Source organism: Channa argus, chromosome 12, assembly GCF_033026475.1.
Source record: "Channa argus isolate prfri chromosome 12, Channa argus male v1.0, whole genome shotgun sequence".
Taxonomy (NCBI): Eukaryota; Metazoa; Chordata; class Actinopteri; order Anabantiformes; family Channidae; genus Channa; species Channa argus.
The window spans coordinates 8,212,964-8,233,632 of NC_090208.1; the positions used below are offsets into that span (position 1 = coordinate 8,212,964).

The 20,669-nt window shown below is 38.4% G+C and overlaps 2 protein-coding genes and 1 long non-coding RNA gene across 7 annotated transcripts; 2 read left to right on the top strand and 1 right to left on the bottom strand.

The window, feature by feature from the left end:
• The first annotated feature begins 1,054 nt into the window (after nt 1–1,054).
• Nucleotides 1,055–11,084, top strand: LOC137138137 (uncharacterized). The gene is made up of 3 exons (XR_010915897.1): nt 1,055–1,217; nt 10,635–10,745; nt 10,825–11,084. It is a non-coding gene; the product is annotated as an uncharacterized lncRNA (long non-coding RNA).
• LOC137138136 (myelin-oligodendrocyte glycoprotein-like) lies at nt 3,856–9,889 on the top strand. 5 transcript variants are annotated; one of them, XR_010915895.1, is made up of 7 exons: nt 3,856–6,123; nt 7,862–8,194; nt 8,276–8,307; nt 8,401–8,418; nt 8,524–8,647; nt 8,734–8,818; nt 8,920–9,889. XR_010915895.1 is itself a non-coding variant. In XM_067525092.1 (6 exons), the coding sequence occupies exons 1-6, from the start codon at nt 6,054–6,056 to the stop codon at nt 8,975–8,977; spliced, it is 600 nt and encodes a 199-aa protein (XP_067381193.1). In that variant the 5' UTR covers nt 4,958–6,053; the 3' UTR covers nt 8,978–9,889. The 5 variants fall into 5 exon arrangements, 3 of the variants coding, with proteins under 3 accessions (XP_067381194.1, XP_067381193.1, XP_067381195.1); XR_010915896.1 differs by having other exon boundaries at nt 3,869–6,123; nt 8,276–8,311; XM_067525092.1 differs by lacking the exon at nt 8,524–8,647 and having other exon boundaries at nt 4,958–6,123; nt 8,276–8,311.
• Nucleotides 11,085–17,990: 6,906 nt separating the features above from the next.
• LOC137137732 (sialoadhesin-like) lies at nt 17,991–20,113 on the bottom strand. The gene is made up of 3 exons (XM_067524370.1): nt 19,893–20,113; nt 18,771–19,040; nt 17,991–18,577 (listed from the first exon to the last, which is right to left on the bottom strand). Exons 1-3 carry the CDS (start codon nt 20,005–20,007, stop codon nt 18,306–18,308), a joined length of 657 nt encoding a protein of 218 aa, XP_067380471.1. The 5' UTR covers nt 20,008–20,113; the 3' UTR covers nt 17,991–18,305.
• Nucleotides 20,114–20,669: the final 556 nt, after the last annotated feature.

Below are 20,669 nucleotides of genomic sequence, written 5' to 3' on the forward strand. Positions count from 1 at the left end.
TATTTTGGCTTTGATGTTCAGGCACATTGAATTTCCATCTGTGTATCAAAGGTGCGATATAAATAATGCTGACTTGACTGCTCTTCTCAAAAAAACAAAACAAAACTAAAATAAATAAATTAATAATGATAAATTTACTCATGTTTTTACTTTAGGTAAAAAAAAAAAAGGTTTGCTTTAAATGAATACCAAATTAAATCAGTTGCTCATTGACAAAGAATATCAAATAGACTTACATTTTTTCGAAAACTGTGGTATGAAATGATAAAAATGTTCATAAAGTAGAAGGAAGTAAAGATTTTTTGCTGTTATATTATAAAACCTCCCTTGTAGCTTGATTTTATATCACAACCAGTATCACTAATCTGCCCTACTTATTAATACTTAAGTCTGAAGTCATCAACCAGACACACTTGTCCTCTGGGTGACATATTTCTCCACTCAGTCATCGTCTCATCACCTAAACCACACTCTGTAATAGTGTTTTCCAAAACTTAGCCTTTTTCATGTTGCTGTGACAAGCAGACACATGCTGACAGCCGAGTACAGTGTTGCTTCCATACTCTGCATTGTTTATGTGTGTCGCTACATGCAGCGTTGGTACTGTGACCAGGTGGTGCTGGATTTGCAATGGCAAAAATGTCGTATCATTGTTTTCTAATATCTGAATAATATCTCGTGCATAAATGATCCATTATTATAAACATTACATACATGTATTATTCCAAAACACTTACCGAGTTTACATTTTGATTATTGAATTTATACATTTTTTATACAAGTATTTCTTTTAGAGTGTGCAAAATTAAGTGACAGAGGGATAGTGAAGACCAGGTGTACATTACAAAGGTGTTCTTGATGAAAAAATAAATGAATGTAAATAAAGGAACGTTCTACAAGTCTGCTGAAGCTGCCAATTTGTAGTCTATGTTAGTGGACCCAGAAAGAGAGACGAAACCAGGTTGTTAGGAAGGTTAGAATGGTTTATTTGGGGGTGGGTAGCACGGGTAGAGACGGGGGAAAGGGGAGTGCTGACATACAGAGCGATGTCCGGGGAAGGAGAGTCTGATGGAGCTTGAAACCTGATGCGGGGAAGAGGCGTAAGAGAGACACGAATGGAGACCGTGGAATTAGGTGCCATGGAGACGACGAGTTGAAGGGGATTGTTTGGACGCGGCAGAGGCCGGAGGTTCTGGGGGCAGGGAGACACAGAGCAGGTCAGTAAAACTATACAGATTGTTTTTTTTAAGAGCCTAGTGCACTCGAGTACCATGGCAGTTACTGAGACAATCTGGTGACTTGTGGTGTGAAGGAGACCGGTATAGGGGCTGCTGTCATTAGGGCGGATGATTGCATGCAGGTGTGACCCCTGCCGCAGTCCAGGTGCATTGGTGGGAAACAAACAGAAAACAGAGAGAGAGAGAGAGAGAGGAGGAGGAGGATGGGAGAGTGGGTGCTGTGACACAATTAGTAATTGCTGACAGAGAAATTCCCAAAAGCTTTTGGTGGGCGGTAGCAAGAGGGTCAGAGAAGGGTTCTGTTTCTGTGGGGTTCTCACTGGACGATTCTGGGGCTGGTTTCAGAAAACAGGAAAAAGTGAAAAATGGAGCAAATGCACTTCTATTAGTTGGTGTGTGACTACAGACAGCAGGGCAACACCACAGACTCATATAAATGTAAAAAAAAAAAGACCAAAAAGTCAATTTTTGCCTATTATGTCACCTTTAAAGATACATAGGCAGCAGCAACTACCATGTTACCGTGCAGGTTTTTACGGTTATGTTGTCATGTGGTTAATCTCATGACACTGAGTCAAAGTTAGGGAAAGATTGTGGAACATGCGGCTTCCTCTTCATCCAAACAGACTCATTCTATTACAAGATGACCATAACTCAGCTGGAGAAGGAGCAGATAAGAGTTGTGGGCTCCGTTTATTTTTCCTTTCACTCTGGAATTGTAAACTCCCCTTGGCAGAGCTGCCAGCCTTGTTGGACAGCTGCCGTCTACCCTGAGGATTAAGTAGAAAGGAGCAGTGTCTAAAAGTGTGACTCTCTGTCCGTCTCGCTGTCTTTGTATAAGCTGGTTCACTTTCCATTGAGGCTTTGTGTTGAGTGAAAATTATCCTGACGCTAGAAAAACTGACTTATCATCTGACCACAAATCTCTCAAAAAATATTTCTACCTCTGTAGTGTTTCCTGTGTTTCCCTGCAATAAGAACTGAGGGCCATTGTTTCACTGTGTATTTCTTTATTTTATTTTTTTTCACATTTTCGTCATCTGTGTTGATGACTTTTGGAAGCCTCTCCTGACTCTCCGTCCCACACTGTTGCCATGGTCCTACTAAAACAAAATAGCGCACTTCCCATAAAGCAGATGTTTTATCGTTCACCCAAATCAGCACCTTCCAGTTAACTTCACTCCTTTGAGAGACAGATATAGAGGAGGGAAGTTACAAAAAAATGTATTTGGTTTATTTTTGGGAAATGTGTACTCTCGTGTACTCCTTTCCTGCTTTTCATGCATAAATGTAATAAGTCTGGTGATTTCCATTACACCACATTGTGATCAGCAGTGTGAGAATCTGAAGTAACACGAGAACAATTGGTTCTCTTCTTAAAAGCAGCACACACTTCTTCAAAAATGCCTTTTACCAGGCTAAATTAATGTACATTCTCCCGCTGTCCATCACTTGTGTGGCACTTTGTTTGCTTTTACTCAGAGTACTTCATTAAAGTTAAAAGAAAAAAAAAAAAGAACTCAGCAACAACCACACTACATAAACATTTACCTCCTTCCCTTTTTTAAAGGGAGAAGTGGTAGTTTAGAGTTCAAATAACTGAGAAGTAATGTAATTGGAAAGATTTCGGCTCAGTCGCAAGCCGGACTGACGATGCCCCACAGCAAAACTGTCTTTTGCAAAAGTTCAATATTGTACACTCTTGGTGTTACAATTTAATAAGCTAATACATTTAAAAGCCCCTTCAAAACTTTCCTGAACCTTTAAATCATCTCTCGGTCTGGTTCACTAGACATTTATGTCAGCAGTCTTCACATGGTGACTTGGCAGTTGTCTAGAGCACGGTTATTGACTCCCTCCACAAGTAGTTCAAAATGTAATTGTCAAAGCAACCTGGGCTTCCATAACACCTCAGCAGTGCCTCAGGCTGATCGCCTCCTTAGCACGCTGCACGAAAGGAGCCCCGGCCAAGTATTAAGTGCATAAACAGTTCATGGACATGAATTTCAGCCATCATTTCTGTATTAAAAATCCCCTTTTTATTAGTCTTATGTACTATTCTAATTTTCTGAGATACCGAATTTTGGGTTTTCATCACCTGTAACCAATAATCACCAAAATAAAAAGAATTAAACTCTATACTCTAATATTTTTGAACCGAATTACTGAAATAAATAGAATTTTTTTGATATTCTTGATTCAAGATTCATTTAACTGTCATTCAAACGCCGCTGTATGATGCAGTGCAGAACCAAAATTTCAATTTCACAGATACAAAGCAGTAAAAATAAGAGCTATGAAAGTATAAAAAACACTTCAGCAGCTGAAGGTGTCTAAAGCAAACAGAAACTGATCCTATAAATGATCGCGATCTTTGGAATCATTAAAAGCCGCTCAGTGAAAGGTTTAAAAAAAGCAGTTTTCTAACCACTGTGTATTTTGTTGGTCATGCTCCACATGTTCAGTAGTGGTGGTTTAGTGGTTTGCTCAACTTTTCTTTTTGTGGGAAACTCTCACACAACGTTCAACTTTTTCAAATATCAGATGGAAGGTTTTAATTCAGAGGACGGATCCTCTGAAGGAAATGCACCTGGACCTCACACAGCACATGAAATGATTGTATAGATGTTGTACATGGGCCAATATGAACAACATTTTAAATAGATGAAAAGAACAAACTGTATTTGCTGCAGTTGTCCTTGTTAAAGACGTTTTCCAAGGGGCTGCAAACTGTTTTTGAAACATTTCTAACCTCGTAAATTATCAAGGGTCAAGAAGAGTCCAGCTTTATGAGTCACATGATCAACAATCAAACCAAAGTAACTTGATGGGCCAAAGGAGAAGTATTAAACTAAATCGTGCCAGTTGCTCATCCAAAGAAAATACATTCCTTCAAATTTTCTTCAAAAAGTTACTGACACGGTATCAGGCAGAGGGGGGTTATCGTCATGTTTGCTGCATGCAGATGTGTTCTTTTTGTTCAGTTTCACTACCTCAATCCTGATTTCATAAAAAACAGTATGAAGCACAGTCTGTACTGATGAAGAAGTGTCGGCTCCGTGCTGACATGTACTCTGAATTTAGAATTATGTACTAACAGTTGGCATCGTGGACAAAGCCTCCCTCCCCTCACAGGGAGCCCTGAGGGGATTATGTTGGATAAGGTACAAACAACAAGTGGATGACTTAATCAAATGACTAAAACATTTACTTTTATAACCATTTTATTTTCTGACACCCTCCCATTAGTAATTACTGGTTATCTCAGAAACATATGAGAGGCATCAAGGGACTTCACCATTCAGACCTTTGCAGAGGCAGCAGGAAAGAACTGGGATAAAGGTGGTGAACCGAGCATGTGGATCCGACAGTTTGTTCTTCGAAGCCTGTTTTGATGCACTGCTTCCCGTGAATAAATGTCTGAAATTCCACATCAATCTGGGCATCATATAACGCAGCGATTTCAATTTAAGGCCAGGTTTTGGCTGAAGTTAAATTATAAAAATAAAAAATAAACGCTATTTGTGCCAGTCAGGATTTTATTAATGAAACATGGATTTTATTAATGAAACAGTCCAAACCTTCTAAAAAGTGTAAATGTGTCCAGGCTCAATGAATTCTCATTCAGGAAGTGCAATGTCAGAGTTGTTTCATTCATTTACAACAAGTTATTCACAGGAAACTGTGCACTCTAGAGGATTTATATCTCAAATCAGCTTAGAAGAACCAGAATGAATCGATTTATGTCAAATTGTCAATAATCATGTCGAGGCATCTGGACAAACCACAAAATAACAAATAAATGAAAACAAGTCATTCAACTGATATATATCTAATTAAGCAAAAGAAATAAATACAATTTCTTATATAGTCGCAGACTTCACTTTTTCAGTTCCTGGATGTTCAGTCATTCTAAAATTGACGTTCAGTTTTAGTTCCGCAATCCTGATTTCATAAGAAATTGAACCGAGCAGCATCAAATCGACACATTAATCATACACTGATAAGTTCTGCATCGCCAGTGCTTTTTGGAGAATATATTGATTGTATAGGTCATTAGTCAACAGATGGTTTCATAGTCACACACGTTGCAAAAAGTGGGAACAGAACAAAAGGACACAAAGAAAAATAATTTGCTCAAGCTGTGTTGTGGTGTGTTCTTCCTGGTAGCACAGTGGAACTAATTATGCCTGGGACAAAAACTGGCAGATCCACCTCAAACCTATTCTTTAATGCAACAGAGCAGATATAATTAAATCCGAAGCTGTAAGGAGAAACACGGAGACTAAAAACAGTGATGTAAAGCACATTTTCTGTGCAGACTATAACCCTCTTTGTTTCTACCTTGTGCCCCCACCAACTAAGTGATGTTCTCCACTTTCCAGACATTTCTTTTCCATCCAACGTTTGGCTGAAGAGCAAAACCAGCTTCACAACTCAACTCAGTTGTTGAGGCCTTTGCAGGAATGTATATGTGACTCACCACCAGAAGAAGGTTTGCAGAATATTTATATCACTTTAGTGAGAATATGTGGGCTCGACATAAAAAATAATAGATGCCAGTTAGGCCTTTATATTATACTATTCTGCAGCAGTCTGTGTGGACTCAGTCACTTTGCTATAATTATTTTGCTGCTGCGGTTTCGCAGGCAGAGCTTTAAAATCTGGAACCGCTTACTTATACGCAGAGTTGTCCAAAGGGGGGTGGAGTTTAGAGTTGTCTTGAACACAGCATCAGACTTCCTGCTACTCAACTTCATCATAACAAGAGGAAAACAAATCCTTCACTTCAAATGCTGTTAGACCAGGAGGACCATGGGAAACCTGGGGCTGACGTGGGTGCTGAGCACTCTGGCTGTGTGCATCAGTGCTGCTGAAAACACAAGTAAGTTCATTGTGGATTACTGGGAATCCATTTGTAAGAGACATTATTTTTGACATCTGAACTGAAAACCAGAACTTACAACATTTTCCCGTCAGTTTTTATTTTGATATTATTCTTTTGGAGTGAATCTGAATTTCCATGCAGTTTCACCAATGCTTTTCTTTATTTCACTGTTTTTTATTTTATGGACTCTTTTTAGTTTTCATTTATTTTAGTTTCATTTGTGAAACATTATTGTGAGATGAAAAATAATCTGCTGATCAGGACAATTCAACGACAGACTAAGCCACGTGGGTCTCTCACTTTTCCTTCTGACATCCTGGCTTTGCTTCTTCTTATGATAAGGCCTTGAGCATGTCACAATCCTGTCCTTCTGTTTAGTTTGTGCCTGTGTTTTTCCAGCTTTATGTCCTGCCCTGGGCTTTTACTTTGTTGTCCCTCCTATGCCACGGCCTAGTCTGTTTAGGTTTCTTCATTAATTTTCTTTATTTGCCCTGATTGGTTTCTCCTCAGTTCGTTGCCAATTTGTCCTGTATTCTGTACTCTATGTTCCCTGTTCCCCTTTAAGTTTGTGTTGATTTATTTTGTTAGTTTGCACTGACTGTATTTCTTGTTCCTCCTTGTGGAGTGATTTTTATTTGTTCACCTACACTCATTCTATATAATAAGTACCCTTTTTTTGCTTTAAACCTCCGCTTGCCGTCTCCTCACTTGGGTCCTAAAACGAAATACCCGTTCTTTGACAAAGCACATATGTCATCATTTAGCTTCAGGCTTGTAGAAACGCAAAACACCTTGTAGCCGTGGTGGGAGGAGGCGCCTGGTGGTTTTGAATGGAGCAATTTACAGAACGAAAACAACAATATTTTTTTGGTTTTTATTATTTTTATTTTGGTACACCATTTGGCAGCTGTAGCTCAGTTGGTAAGTCACAGGGTCAGTAGTTCGCGGTTATATATCGAAGTGTCTCTAGGCAAGTCACTGAACCCCCAACAGCCCATTCACATTCCAACCTGTGCAGTGCCAGTCGAAGCCTGTACAAATTGGGGAACGTTGCGTCAGGAAGGGCATCCGGCGTAAAAAACTGTGCCAAATCCACAGGCGGACAATGATCCGCTGTGGCGAACCTGAAGTCACAGGATAAGCCAAAAGGGAAAAACAAAACAAAACAAATGATATTGCAGCAATTAACAGTTTAGTTCTGTGGGTAAATTATTTTATTTCAGTTTTGAAGTGTTTTGTGATGTCCTGAATCAACCCTCCCCAATTATTACCGGGTGGGGGGACCGGTTCTTGGTGCTGCGTGGCTGCGCGTTTGGGGTTCAGTGTCTGTCCAAGGAACACTTCAACATGTGGTCAGGGAGGGTAGGGAGCGAACCTTCACCCTATGGTCGGCAGGCAGCCACTGTACGAACTGAGCCACTGAACCACCCATACGGACACTAACACCAACACTGAATTATTTCTATCCACAGCTGATGTCCATTAGTGTCATTCATCTGTGCCGTCGACCACTGTTGTTGTATAAAACTGATTTAAACACATCAGCCAGACACACTGATCCGCTGCGTGACACGTTTGTTCATTTCAATACACTGGTGCACGTGCGAGGTCTTTGGTAGAATTGTTGTCTATGGAGATTCTTGGAAAAATGATCATCAAAATGTTCTTCTATTCACAAGCAACAAAATTGTTCATTGAATTATTGATTCAAATCTAAATGTACTTGTTTCCGCAGGAGAATCTAAGGTTATTTGCTCACATGGTGCAGTTAGAGCCAAAGTGGGTCAGGACGTCACTCTGCTGTGCCAACTGCAGCCCCCATCAGACGCAACTGCTCTGACTGTGGAGTGGACTTGCAATAGCACTAATGTGCACGTGTATCGAAACATGAATGATGATCCGGACAGTCAAAACGAGAAATTCAAACACAGAACTTCTCTCTTCCGTCATAATATGAGCAGAGGAAACATTTCACTGAAACTGACCAATGTGACTTATTCAGATGCCGGAAATTATACTTGTTTTGTTGTTAACCTGAGAAAAAAAGCGACCGTGACCCTCGCTGTGGGTAAGTGGTGCATTTTATATTTCTAATGTTTTAACTTAGACACAACAAACCTGCTGACAATTGAATCCAACCTTTCTCCAGATCAGTACGGTCCAACTACCTCAATGGCCCCAGTAGGTAAAATATTTATTTCTACAACATCAACTCTTCCTGTGTTGTCACAAACTCTGATGTATTTTAATATTTGATTCCATTTATTTCCACAGTCACAGGTGCAGAGAAGAGTGAGTAGTAAACTCCTGTTTTTACAGTCAACAATAAGAGACAAGCAGACACACTGGATCTGCTGTTCATCATCCAATCTCAGTTCCAACTGTTGAATCTTTCAGGTGTTGAGGGACATCCTGTTGGACACGCTTGGACACTTTTCTTTTTGTCCCGCTATCATTGTTTGTTTTAGTGTCTTCCTATCAAATTCCCCCGATTACATTTGACTTTAAAACGCCTGAGCAGGTGAAGTGGCTGTGGAAAAATGGATGAATGGATGAATGTTTTCTTAGAAGACAACAGTAAAGCAAACACATCTTCTCTCACTTCAGACTTCCATGTTCCCCTTGCTATTGGAATTGGCATTGGATTTGCTGCTGGTGTTCTATTGAGCTACTTTATTAGACGTGGAAACAAGTAAGTCACCTAAACGTTTTTCTCCATCATTGTTGATATTTTAGGAGAGATTAAAATTAAGCGGCACTGTCAAATAACCTGTTTTGTGTCATATACCGAAGGTGCATATCTACACCAAGACAGAAGAGGACACAAAAGGCAAAACATGGAGGAAAATGAGGAGAGCATCTCATTCTCAGAGAGCTCCTCTTGTCAGTGTGGACACAAAGAACACTCCTTATCTGACAAAAAATACAAAAAAGAAGGAGCAGCTGCTTTTTTAAAAAAATGAGAGGAGAACTTCCTACAATATGAATTAAATATGAGAGGCCGACAATCCTCTCGAGAGCTGAAATCTTTGTTTATTTCAAATTGAAGATTGGTGGCAGCTGAATGGCTGCAGCACATGCAACACTATCTCCATCTTTCCATTATACTGTGCAATAACATCATTTCACGGAAAGACATTAAAGGAAAAAGCAGAAGTAGAGCTTTGAGCAGAAGTAGAGCTTTTTTTGAACAACATTATTCTGCCCTTAAACTCAACTGTCTTCTTCATCACTCTGATCTAACCAGTTATATGTTGAAAAACTCTCCTACAGAAAAATGAGATGAGCCATATTATACCAGTATCTTGTTCCTCTTTAACACTTTTCAGCATTTGTTGTGGTTTATTATATATTTGTAGCAATTCTAACTGAGCTCTGATTTCACTCATTCAGACTGTAAAAAATCTTTTAGTTTTGCTTTTACCAGTACACACAGGCAAAACGGGTTTTCCATTAAACTGACCCAGATTTCTGGCTGAGCTCATCGGCCGTCATTAGTAACAGGAGTCAAAATGGACTGGGCTGCATAAGGCCAATATCTCTTTATATCTCTACATCCTTCAGTGGCTTCAGCGCTGTAGCAACACATGATTTTCTTTCTAAACCTATTCATGCTTTTAAGCACAGTGTTACAGTTACATGCTGTTGTGTCTTATTATGAGAAACAACCTAGAAAAACTCACACTGGTTCTAGATATGAAATGAAATATCAGTGTTTGACATTTACTGAGCAGTAAAGCCAATAAAAACGTTTACCACCTCATTATTTTGTGTGAAAATTGTTTGTTTTTCTCTATCTAGGCTAAGGGAAATAACACTTTTCAAAACAAATCGAGCTCTTTATCAAGGAAAGTTTAGATGAGCATCTGGAGAAAACTTTTAATTTTAGTCTCATGATTTAATCTTTAAGCAATAACCTCAAAAAACAGAGGTTTTAAAAAGAAATAGTTTGCCTGCAGATTTTAAATGTCTTGTGTAAACATCACTTTAATATGAGCATCCTTCAGTACTAGTTATGAGATTACAAAAAATGTAATAATAGAAATCGTTTTGTAAGATACAAACTATAAAAGATAAATGTGAGCGTTAACAGTTAACTGTTCAGTGTAAAAATCATTCTGAAATTGAATCTCGATTTTTTTTTACCTTCAATATACATTGATGATGTTCTATAATAAGCATCATTATATTACAATAATAAAGTATTTTAATGTTTAATGTTAATGGATTTTATACATTCATTTAGACATAGTTTCATACATTACTGAGGAAAAAAATAACTTAATTTGGTCAAAAACCATGAAAACAAATTCATAATTATAATTAAGGCAACATTTCCAGTAGTGACTTCGTTTGACTTTGGCTCAAATTAAGGTGTTTTACAGACAGCATATTTCTCATATATTTAGGGCGGAACAGAGTAATTTCACTTTTTGTCACAGCATCCACCCTTCCATCCTCCCCTCCTTCTCTCTCTCTCCCTGTGTGTTTTCTGTTTTTTCTCCTAGACGGCGCAGCGGTGGCCACACCTGCAGGCAATCTCTCATTCTAATGACAGCAGCTCATATACCGGTCTCCTTCACACCACAAGTTGCCAGATCGTCTCAGTAACTGCCATGGTACTCGAGTGCACTAGGCTCTTTAGAAAAACACGTTAGTGTGAAACTGCTAACCTGCTCTTTGTCTCCCTGCCCTCAGAAACTTCGGCCGCCCTGTTGTATTCAGCGATTCCCTCGGTTCCTCGTCTCCACAGCTCCTTCCCCCACGATCACCATTCCACATCCTCCTGTGACTCGCCGCTCCATCGGTTCCCCCGGGCCTCAAGCTCCTTGGACAAGGCTCTCCTTTCCCTGGACATCGCCTCTCGGCAGCGCCCCCCTTTCACCCCGACCCAATCTATTATACCTTACCCAAAATAAATCATTTGCGCCTTCCTAACTCCCTGGTTCCGTCTCTCTTTCTGGGTCCCCAGAACATTAAATGCATATCTAAGTCTGACAGTTTTGTCTGAATTTAGAAGTACAAAATTGTAGGACATCTAGGCCTTTATATCTTTATAGACATGCTTCATGTTTGACTAATTGGTTAGTATCTTCTGGTTTCACAGATAAATAGAGCTGGGTATCATCTGCATAGCAGTGGAAGTTTATTGAATGTTTCGTAATAATTTTGCCTAGAGGTGAGAAAACAAAGGTGAACGGATTGAGATGTATTTGAACTCCTGTGAAACTCCATAACTAACTTTTGTGAATACAGAAGATTCATCATTAACATGAACAAGTTGGAATCTGTCTGACAGATAAGATTTAAACCAATGCAGTGCGGTTCCTTTAATCCCAAATGTTCCAGTCTTTGTAATAAAATGTTGTGGTCAACAAGTCCATTATCTGAAGCCAACAGAAGGTCATTGTTGACTTTCACTAGTGCTGTTTCTGTACTATGATGAAATCCTGACTGAAAGTCTTCATACGAATTATTCCTGTACAGGTGGTCACATAATTGGTTTGCAGCTACTTTTTCAAGGATTTTAGAGATAAAAGGGAAATTAGATATCGGTCTATAACTGTCTAAATCAACTGGATCGAGACAAGTTTTTTTAAGTAGAGGTCTGATTACAGCAAGTTTAAAGGCCTTTAGTACATAGCCTGCTACTAAAGATAGATGAATCATTTCCAATATGAACGTGTCTATTAAAGGTAAAACATCTTTAAGCAATTTGGTTGGACAGGGTCTAAAGGACATGTTGTTCATTTTGAAGAAGCAATAGTTAGCTCACCAAGGTCTATGGGTAAAAAGCAGTCAAAGAGGGACTGGGGCCTTATTGATGATTCTAGAGCTGTTGTAGATGAAGACCCATCTATAACATTTCGGGGGAGGATCTGGTGAAGAAGGTCATATAGTGTTAAGTGCGAAATTTATTTTCTACATCTAAGAAAATGTCTTACAATCATGAAACACTGTAACTCAGGGTGAACCAAGACCAAAACAACAAACAAAATAAGCTATTTACCAAAGAAAGTGCTAGTTAGCCTCTAGGAAGAAACAACCAAACAAAAGACAGTCACTAACCCTAACTCCCTAATGTGAGAACAAGAGAAAACAGTTCAAAGAAAATGGCAGCTCACCCCTACAGCTTTTATACTATTTACAGTTACAATATTCAATAACTACACTAAAACTGGCACAAGGCCTAACAATCCAAAAATCCAAATAATGCTCAGAAAGGTTTGGAGGCCGAGGACAGAGAACAGGTGCTGCTGCCAGAGAAGCCAGTCTGGCTGGTGGGAACCATACTTTTTAAACTTCAGTAAGTGAAGGATGAACCAATCAGCTTCCGGTACTGCCTCCCAATTGGGGGGGGGAGGGGGGGGGGAAATCAGGCAGGGCACCTATAACGCAAATACACAGACAAGAAAAACACACACTCTCATCCAAAAACATTCACACAAATTACAACTCAAAAGGAAGAACAAATACATCACGTACGGCCAGAGCTGTAACATATGGTCATTGCTGCTCAGAGTTAAGGGAAAACTAGGCTCAACAGATCTATGGCTCTTAGTCAGCCTGACTACGGTGCTGAAGAGAAACCGGGGGTTGTTCTTATTGTCCTCTATTAGTGATGAATAATATGCTGTTCTGACATTACAGAGGGATGTTTTTTACGTTATTAAACTGTTTTTCCAGGCTAAAGAGGATTCTTCTAAATTAGTGGAACACCACTTCCTATTTAAGTTTCATGACACCTGGTTTAGGCTGCGCATTTGTGAATTCGTACCATGGATCATCTCTTCTGATTCACTTCTTTCTTTTTTAGAGGGGCAACAGTATCTAGTTTCATACGCAGTGAGGCTGCAGAATCATCAACTAAATAATCAGCTTGTACAGGAATAAGATGGCTACTCACCATTGCACTGCGACATGTTGGTGAAAATGATGAAGAAAGAATTTTTTAAAATTTGTTCACAGCATTTTCAGATAAACATCTGCTGTAGTGGAATTTATTTCTAACTGCTGTATCGTTCATTAATGTAAATTTAAATGTTATTACAAAGATGTGAGACAAAGCAGAATTATGAGGAAGTACTGTGAAAGTATCAGTTTCAATGTCGTATGTAATTTATAAAAAAAAAAACTTGTGGTGAATTTGAGAAAATGAACATTTTCTTTCTGTTGTCAGAAATGCATCATGCAGATTACTTTTAAAATAACATTGAACTGCAGGAAGAGCAGAGACAAAGTCATTATTTTCATAATCATATAAGTAAAACTACTTATTGCTTCTGTCTTCATTGCATTACTTCCTGCTGCGTTGTTGCTGTAACAACCAGCTCTACTGACCCCTCTCATAATGCAAAATCAGTGGCTTTAGCTGCTTCTCTTTAAGCTTCACTTCCTGTTTTTAAGAGGTCGAACCTAACGCCTCCAGTAAGGATATATAGCAAACATTTACATAAATATTACGCAAAGATCTAGATGTGGGCCTTGTTGTGAAGCCTTTGCTACAGGTTTGTTCGCTCAGTCTTCTTGTTTTTTCTCTCAATTCACTCAGTCTCCGTCCATTGAGTCTGTCCATGCGTATGGACCTTTTTGGAGAGGCTCATAAGAATTTATTCACCTATTAAATTCTAGAGGAATACATCATTTTTCCTACATGATAAAGTTAGAAAGACATTCTGATCACTTTGTTGTTACAAACAGAGCTTGTAAAATCACTGTTCAATATCTCCAAGTTTCTCTAACCAGACATTTTTGGTTTGGGTTGGTTTTCTGACTACAGTTTCATTTTACTCTGTTTTACTTTGTTGGTCTCAGAGCAGGACAGTTACAAGGCCTTAATCTGTGCTTTATCAGAACCCCACAGTAAAAAAGACCAAAAAAAAAGAAAAAACAAAATGCAAAATTAGCTTTGAATGACCAGTCTTTTTGTTTATTTTGGGTGTTTTTTTCTTTTGTATCTTTGTGGCTGTTTGCATCGCTTCATCTGTCTTTTCAGTTGTTTCTGAGCCTCTTTTGAATCTTTTCAGGGCAATCTTTCTGTTCAGCCCCAGTTTTTGTCAAACAAATTTCATATTTTGTTTGTTCTTGTATTTTACCATGTTGAATATAACTTAGCTGTTGTTCCTGGAGGAGTTTTATTTTATATTCTGTCCTTCAGCCCCTGTTCTCATGCTGCTGCCTTTTTTTTTTGTTGTTGTTGTTGTTTCTTTATAGCCTGACTAAACATCCAGAGTTGGAAGAACCCGTTGAAAACCAGTTTCCTGATCTAGAATAAAAGAAGAAAACCTGGTTTATTATATATTTGTAGCAATTCTAACTGAGCTCTGATTTCACTCATTCAGACTGTGAAAACTCTTTTAGTTTTGCTTTTACCAGTACACACAGGCAAAACGAGTTTTCTATTAAGCTGGCTGCTTGTTGTGCAGCATTTAATGTCAAAGAATGTCTTTATTAATTTTACATTCTGACAACATCGTGAGATTGTAAAATGCAGAAAAATGTAACCCATGTCCGAGATTTTTGTCTGAGCTCATCGGCCCTCATTGGTAACAGGGGACAGAATGGACTGGGCTATATTGTCACGGTTTTGGTTAGAGGATGGACCCAAAAGAGGAGACAGTGCGAGTGATAGAAAATAACAAGGGGCTTTTATTGACAGAAACTTAAATGGTGAACAGAAGTCGCTCCTAACAGGATGATACTAGAAACCAGATTCAGAACAGAATAAAGACTAAGACGACTAACCACAGGACCGGCACACAAGGGGAGTTAACCTAATAGAATCTAAGATGACAACAGAGTGGACGTTGAAAACAAGAGGGGAACAGAATTTACCAAACCACAAGTTAGGCCAGAAAATGAAAGCATAAAAAACAAAACAGAGGCTAATAAATAAATAGGGTACGGAAAAATGTAAAACTACCAAAGCAGGTAAACACAAGGGGAAGGCTAAAGACTAACAGGAATATAAAAGAACACAAACTACCGAACAAATGAACACACAGTAATGACTAAAGTAAAACAGAGCACGACTTAAAAAAGAAACACACTGGAAGGGAAAGAACCAAAGTAACCAAAGTTGCACAGGATCTAAAACTCACACTGGTTCTAGATATGAAATGAAATAACAGTGTTTGACATTTACTGAGCAGTAAAGCCAATAAAAACATTTACCACCTCATTATTTTGTGCAAAATTGTTTTTTTTTCTCTCTATCTAAGCTAAGGGAAATAACACTTTTCAAAACAAATCGAGCTCTTTATCAAGGAAAGTTTAGATGAGCATCTGTATAAAACTTTCCATTTTAGTCTCATGTTTTAATCTTTAAGCAATAACCTCAAAAAACAAAGGTTTTAAAAAGAAACAGTTTGCCTGCAGATTTTAAATGTCCTGTGTAAACATCACTTTAATATGAGCATCCTTCAGTACTAGTTATGAGATTACGAAAAATGTAATAATAGAAATCGTTTTGTAAGATACAAACAATAAAAGATAAAGGTGAGCGTTAACAGTTAACTGTTGAAGGATGAACCAATCAGCTTCCGGTACTGCCCCCCAATCGGGGGGGGGGGGGGGGGGGGGGGAGCCAATCAGGCAGGGCACCTATAACGCAAATACACAGACAAGAAAAACACACACTCTCATCCAAAAACATTCACACAAAATACAACTCAAAAGGAAGAACAAATACATCACGTACGGCCAGAGCTGTAACATATGGTCATTGCTGCTCAGAGTTAAGGGAAAACTAGGCTCAACAGATCTATGGCTTTTAGTCAGCCTGACTACGGTGCTGAAGAGAAACCGGGGGTTGTTCTTATTGTCCTCTATTAGTGATGAATAATATGCTGTTCTGACATTACAGAGGGCTGTTTTTTACGTTATTAAACTGTTTTTCCAGGCTAAAGAGGATTCTTCTAAATTAGCGGAACACCACTTCCTATTTAAGTTTCATGACACCTGGTTTAGGCTGCGCATTTGTGAATTCGTACCATGGATCATCTCTTCTGATTCACTTCTTTCTTTTTTAGAGGGGCAACAGTATCTAGTTTCATACGCAGTGAGGCTGCAGAATCATCAATTAGATAATCAGCTTGTACAGGAGTAAGATGGCTACTCACCATTGCACTGTGACATGTTGGTGAAAATGATGAAGAAAGAATTTTTTAAAATTTGTTCACAGCATTTTCAGATAAACATCTGCTGTAGTGGAATTTATTTGTAAAATTATTTATTTATTTGTTGTGCTGTATCGTCCATTAATGTAAATTCAAATGTTATTACAAAGAGGTGAGACAAAGCAGAATTATGAGGAAGTACTGTGAAAGCATCGGTTTCAATGTTGTATGTAATTTATAAAAAATGAAAACTTTTTGTGGTGAATTTGAGAAAATGAACATTTTCTTTCTCTTGTCATCCATTTTGTGTCCAGTTGTTGCTGCTGCTTCTTCTTCATCTTTTCCCACCACAGATTAGACTCCATCATGCAGATTACTTTTAAAATAAGCTTGAACTGCAGGAAGAGCAGAGACAAAATCATTATTTTCCTCTCATAATGCAAAATCAGTGGGTTTAGCTGATTTAGCTTCACTTCCTGTTTTTAAGAGGTCGAACCTAACGCCTCCAGTAAGGATATATAGCAAACATTTACATAAATATTACGCAAAGATCTAGATGTGGGCCTTGTTGTGAAGCCTTTGCTACAGGTTTGTTCGCTCAGTCTTCTTGTTTTTTCTCTCAATTCACTCAGTCTCCGTCCATGCGTATGGACCTTTTTGGAGAGGCTCATAAGAATTTATTCACCTATTAAATTCTAGAGGAATACATCATTTTTCCTACATGATAAAGTTAGAAAGACATTCTGATCACTTTGTTGTTACAAACAGAGCTTGTAAAATTTTACCAGAATAAAAAAAAAGTTTCTCTAACCAGACATTTTTGGTTTGGGTTGGTTCTCTGACTACAGTTTCATTTTACTCTTATTTTTTGGTTTGTAATATTTCTTTTTTCATATAACATACATATACATGGGTGATTTGTTGGTCTCAGAGCAGGACAATTACAAGGCCTTAATCTGTCCTTTATCAGAACCCCACAGTAAAAAAGACCAAAAAAAAAAAGAAAAAACAAAATGCAAATTTAGCTTTAAATGACCTTTCAGTCTTATTGTCTATTTTGGGTGTTTTTTTCTTTTTTTCTTCTGTCTTTGTGGCTGTTTGCATCGCTTCATCTGTCTTTTCAGTTCTTTCTGAGCCTCTTTTGAATCTTTTGAGGGTAATCTTTCTGTTCAGCCCCAGTTTTTGTCAAACAAATTGCATATTTTGTTTGTTCTTGTATTTTACCATGTTGAATATAACTTAGCTGTTTCTCCTGTAGGAGTTTTATTTCATATTCTGTCCTTCAGCCCCTGTTCTCATGCTGCTGCCTTTTTTTGTTGTTGTTTCTTTATAGCCTGAGTAAACATCCAGAGTCGGAAGAACCCGTTGAAAACCAGTTTCCTGATCTAGAATAGAAGAAGAAAACCTGTCATTTGGCCATGTCCATGTCAACAAGATGTGCACAATTTGCACAGCATTTTAGAAAAGTAATGAATCAAACATTTTTCTTTTACTAAAAAAAAAGGAGGGTTTCTTCATATTCTATGTGATGTTCATGTTTCAAAATAATTCCAAGTTCATATGACAAACATATCTCATAACATTTTGCTAATAACACTAAATTCTTTTTAGTATGTTCAGTGCTAATATTTTGTCTCCGATCACTAACAGTATGTGGACAACACCAACAGAAAAAAACAAAACAAGAATTAATACTTATATTCTGGTATCTGGTATTTGAATGTTCTTACCTTGCCTCCACCTTCGGTACGTGTATATACACACTATAATTATAACAGTGTAGAGAATGGACAGCAGGATGACACACACCAGCTTTGGAAGAGATGTAGATGGAGGAGAAGGAGGAGGATGAGTGGTTGGGACAGGTCTGACTGTGAGGAAGAAAACAAGTGGATTTCCAGTAGCCAGGTTTCTTAGAAGCGTGTAAACGCAGTCATGTATGTGAACGAAGCTTCACAAGCAGCAGAAAGCATCAGGAGGCTCACAAATACATGGATCTGTTGAGAGCAACTGCCACAGACAACTGTTTGCATTTCACAAGACTCTAGACCTGTGGACCTATCACACATCACCTGTCACAGCCAGCAGAGTCTGTGCTGACTCTCCTTCTGTGGGGTGTTTACACTTGTAGAAACCTTCATCAGATTTTTTCACTGATGGGAGGATCATCTTTCCTTCAGCCTCAATCCCGATTAAAATACCATCTTTGAAAAAGGTGGCACTGAAATCTGAAGTAGGCTGTGGATCAAATCTTTTCTTGTGTGAACAGCGAAGAGTCACTTCATCTCCCTCTGTCACAGGAAGTGCAGGACTCTCCAGGATCACAGCACCAGCTGAAATTCAGGAAAAGTCGAGCTGGAGTTAATGTGTCTGAAGCTGGTAGGGTAACTGAATCCTGATTATTACATGCCCAGGTCAGTTCAGCACAGAATATATTCTTTTTTCTATAACACAATTTAAATAATGTCTGTATCTGCTTAACATGTAAAGTATAAAAACAACAACAACAAAAAAAGACGAACACACCAGCCACTGTGATGTTCAGAGTGTTGCTGCACTCATTCCCGTCCTCTGACTCACACCAGTACAACCCACTGTCTATTGTGTAGATGTCGTTCAGGATGCAAGAGGACTCCTGAGGGTCCCCAAAGTCTCCCCTGCAGGTCTGAGAAGTCTTAGTGGAGGTATTTCTTCTGACTGTCCACTTGTTGAAGTCCGCTGACCCTGCACAGCTCAGAGAGATATTTTCATATCGAAAGAACTGAGACCTGTCAGGCTGGATGATCAGTGTCGCGGCTGGTGGTTCAAAAAGGAAATGAAAGATGTGTTTGTAAAAAACGCTTGACACCTTATTTTTTTTACTCTTTGATGAAATGTAGCCACCTAAGTGCTGACGCAAAAGAACAAAAAAGTTTCCCATAAGATAAATGTCAGAGGCCATTTTGTAAAATGCACAAGTATTTTAGATTCTGCAAAACATGCAGTGCCAGAAAACACTGACAGTCACTGGAGCAGTCATCTTGAGGCCAATAACAAGGCTAACAGAGGCTATAAGCTGCATCATTTTAAAGGACGTGCATCCGTAGTGTTGTTGAAAATGCTGGATTTAGACAAAAGATACAGACCCTAGAACTGAGGTACATGGCACCATGTTTCTGGTATTTTAGATAACTTAATCTGCTACTTAAGTGATAAGGTTAAGTAGGAGGAGGAAGAGTCTGGATAAGGGTCAGAGCAAGTAGCACATCTTGTGTAAATAATTTCTATATGTGATGGCTGTGAGGTCATGAATATAAAATGGTGGCAGCTTCAGGACAATGGTGGTTAAGCTAATGACCTTAGAAACAAGGTGTTTGTTCAGTTTAAATTCCCATTTTGACAGAATCATCATCAACTGGTGGGAAATGGAAAGTGACAGACATGAACAATTCCTCTCTGTTCCACACTTTTCCACATGACAACTGATTGTGCCTGTCTCTAAATATTGATGTTCATGTTGCTGGCAGACTGTTTAAACGAGATCTTATTCTTCTTAACACATGTAAATGAAATGAACGTAAATTCTTACAAGTCAGATCATATAATAACAACTGAGTGACCTCGATTAGAAATATGAAGAGACAGTATTTAAAAAAGAGAGTTTCTTACACAGTATGAGGCAGAGAGAGGTGATCTCCATGATGTGTCGATGCTGTCTGGCTTCTTGCTGCTCAATACCAACAGTATCTGCCCACATCCTGAGCTTATAGGAAATGTTCAACATTTCAAACAAAGCAGATCAATTAAAAACAAAACACTAATGTCATAAGCTGAAATGCTTATTCACATTTTTTGATGGAAATATTAGTTAAAAGGTTCAAAGTTTATCACACAGTAAAACCAACACTTTTTTTTCTTTCCTTTACGAAAGTTTCCACTTTGCAAATATTTATTATTATTTCAATGCATCCACATAAAATCCTGATTTTCAAATGCACCACATGGTGAGACATAAATAAATAAAATAATAAATTAAAATGCTGCAGTTCTTTCTTGTCAGAAGGAAATAGGGCTAATACTAACCACCACGTCTGTCTGTGGTTAGAGGTTTTAGTGGGTATGAGTCACCTCTTTCTTTTAAACAGAGTGAGATAAGAGCTGTTCAATTGAAACGAGTTCTATCAGTGTTTGAATATACAGAAGCAAACAGCATAAGAAATCTCCATCTAAAGCTCTGCTGGAAGTCCTTAGAAGCTCTGCTGATTATTACACAGCGCAGTGTCAATGGGTCAAACACACTTCTTTCATTCATATTTCAGCTGAAAATGTGGAAAAAAGTGGAAGTGAACTGTAGCTTTTCTCATTTTGTCATTAAATCAGCTTCAAATGCTTTTTCATTGTGCAGCATTTTCCTAGAATTCTAATCTGATGTTTTTCCATTCAGTT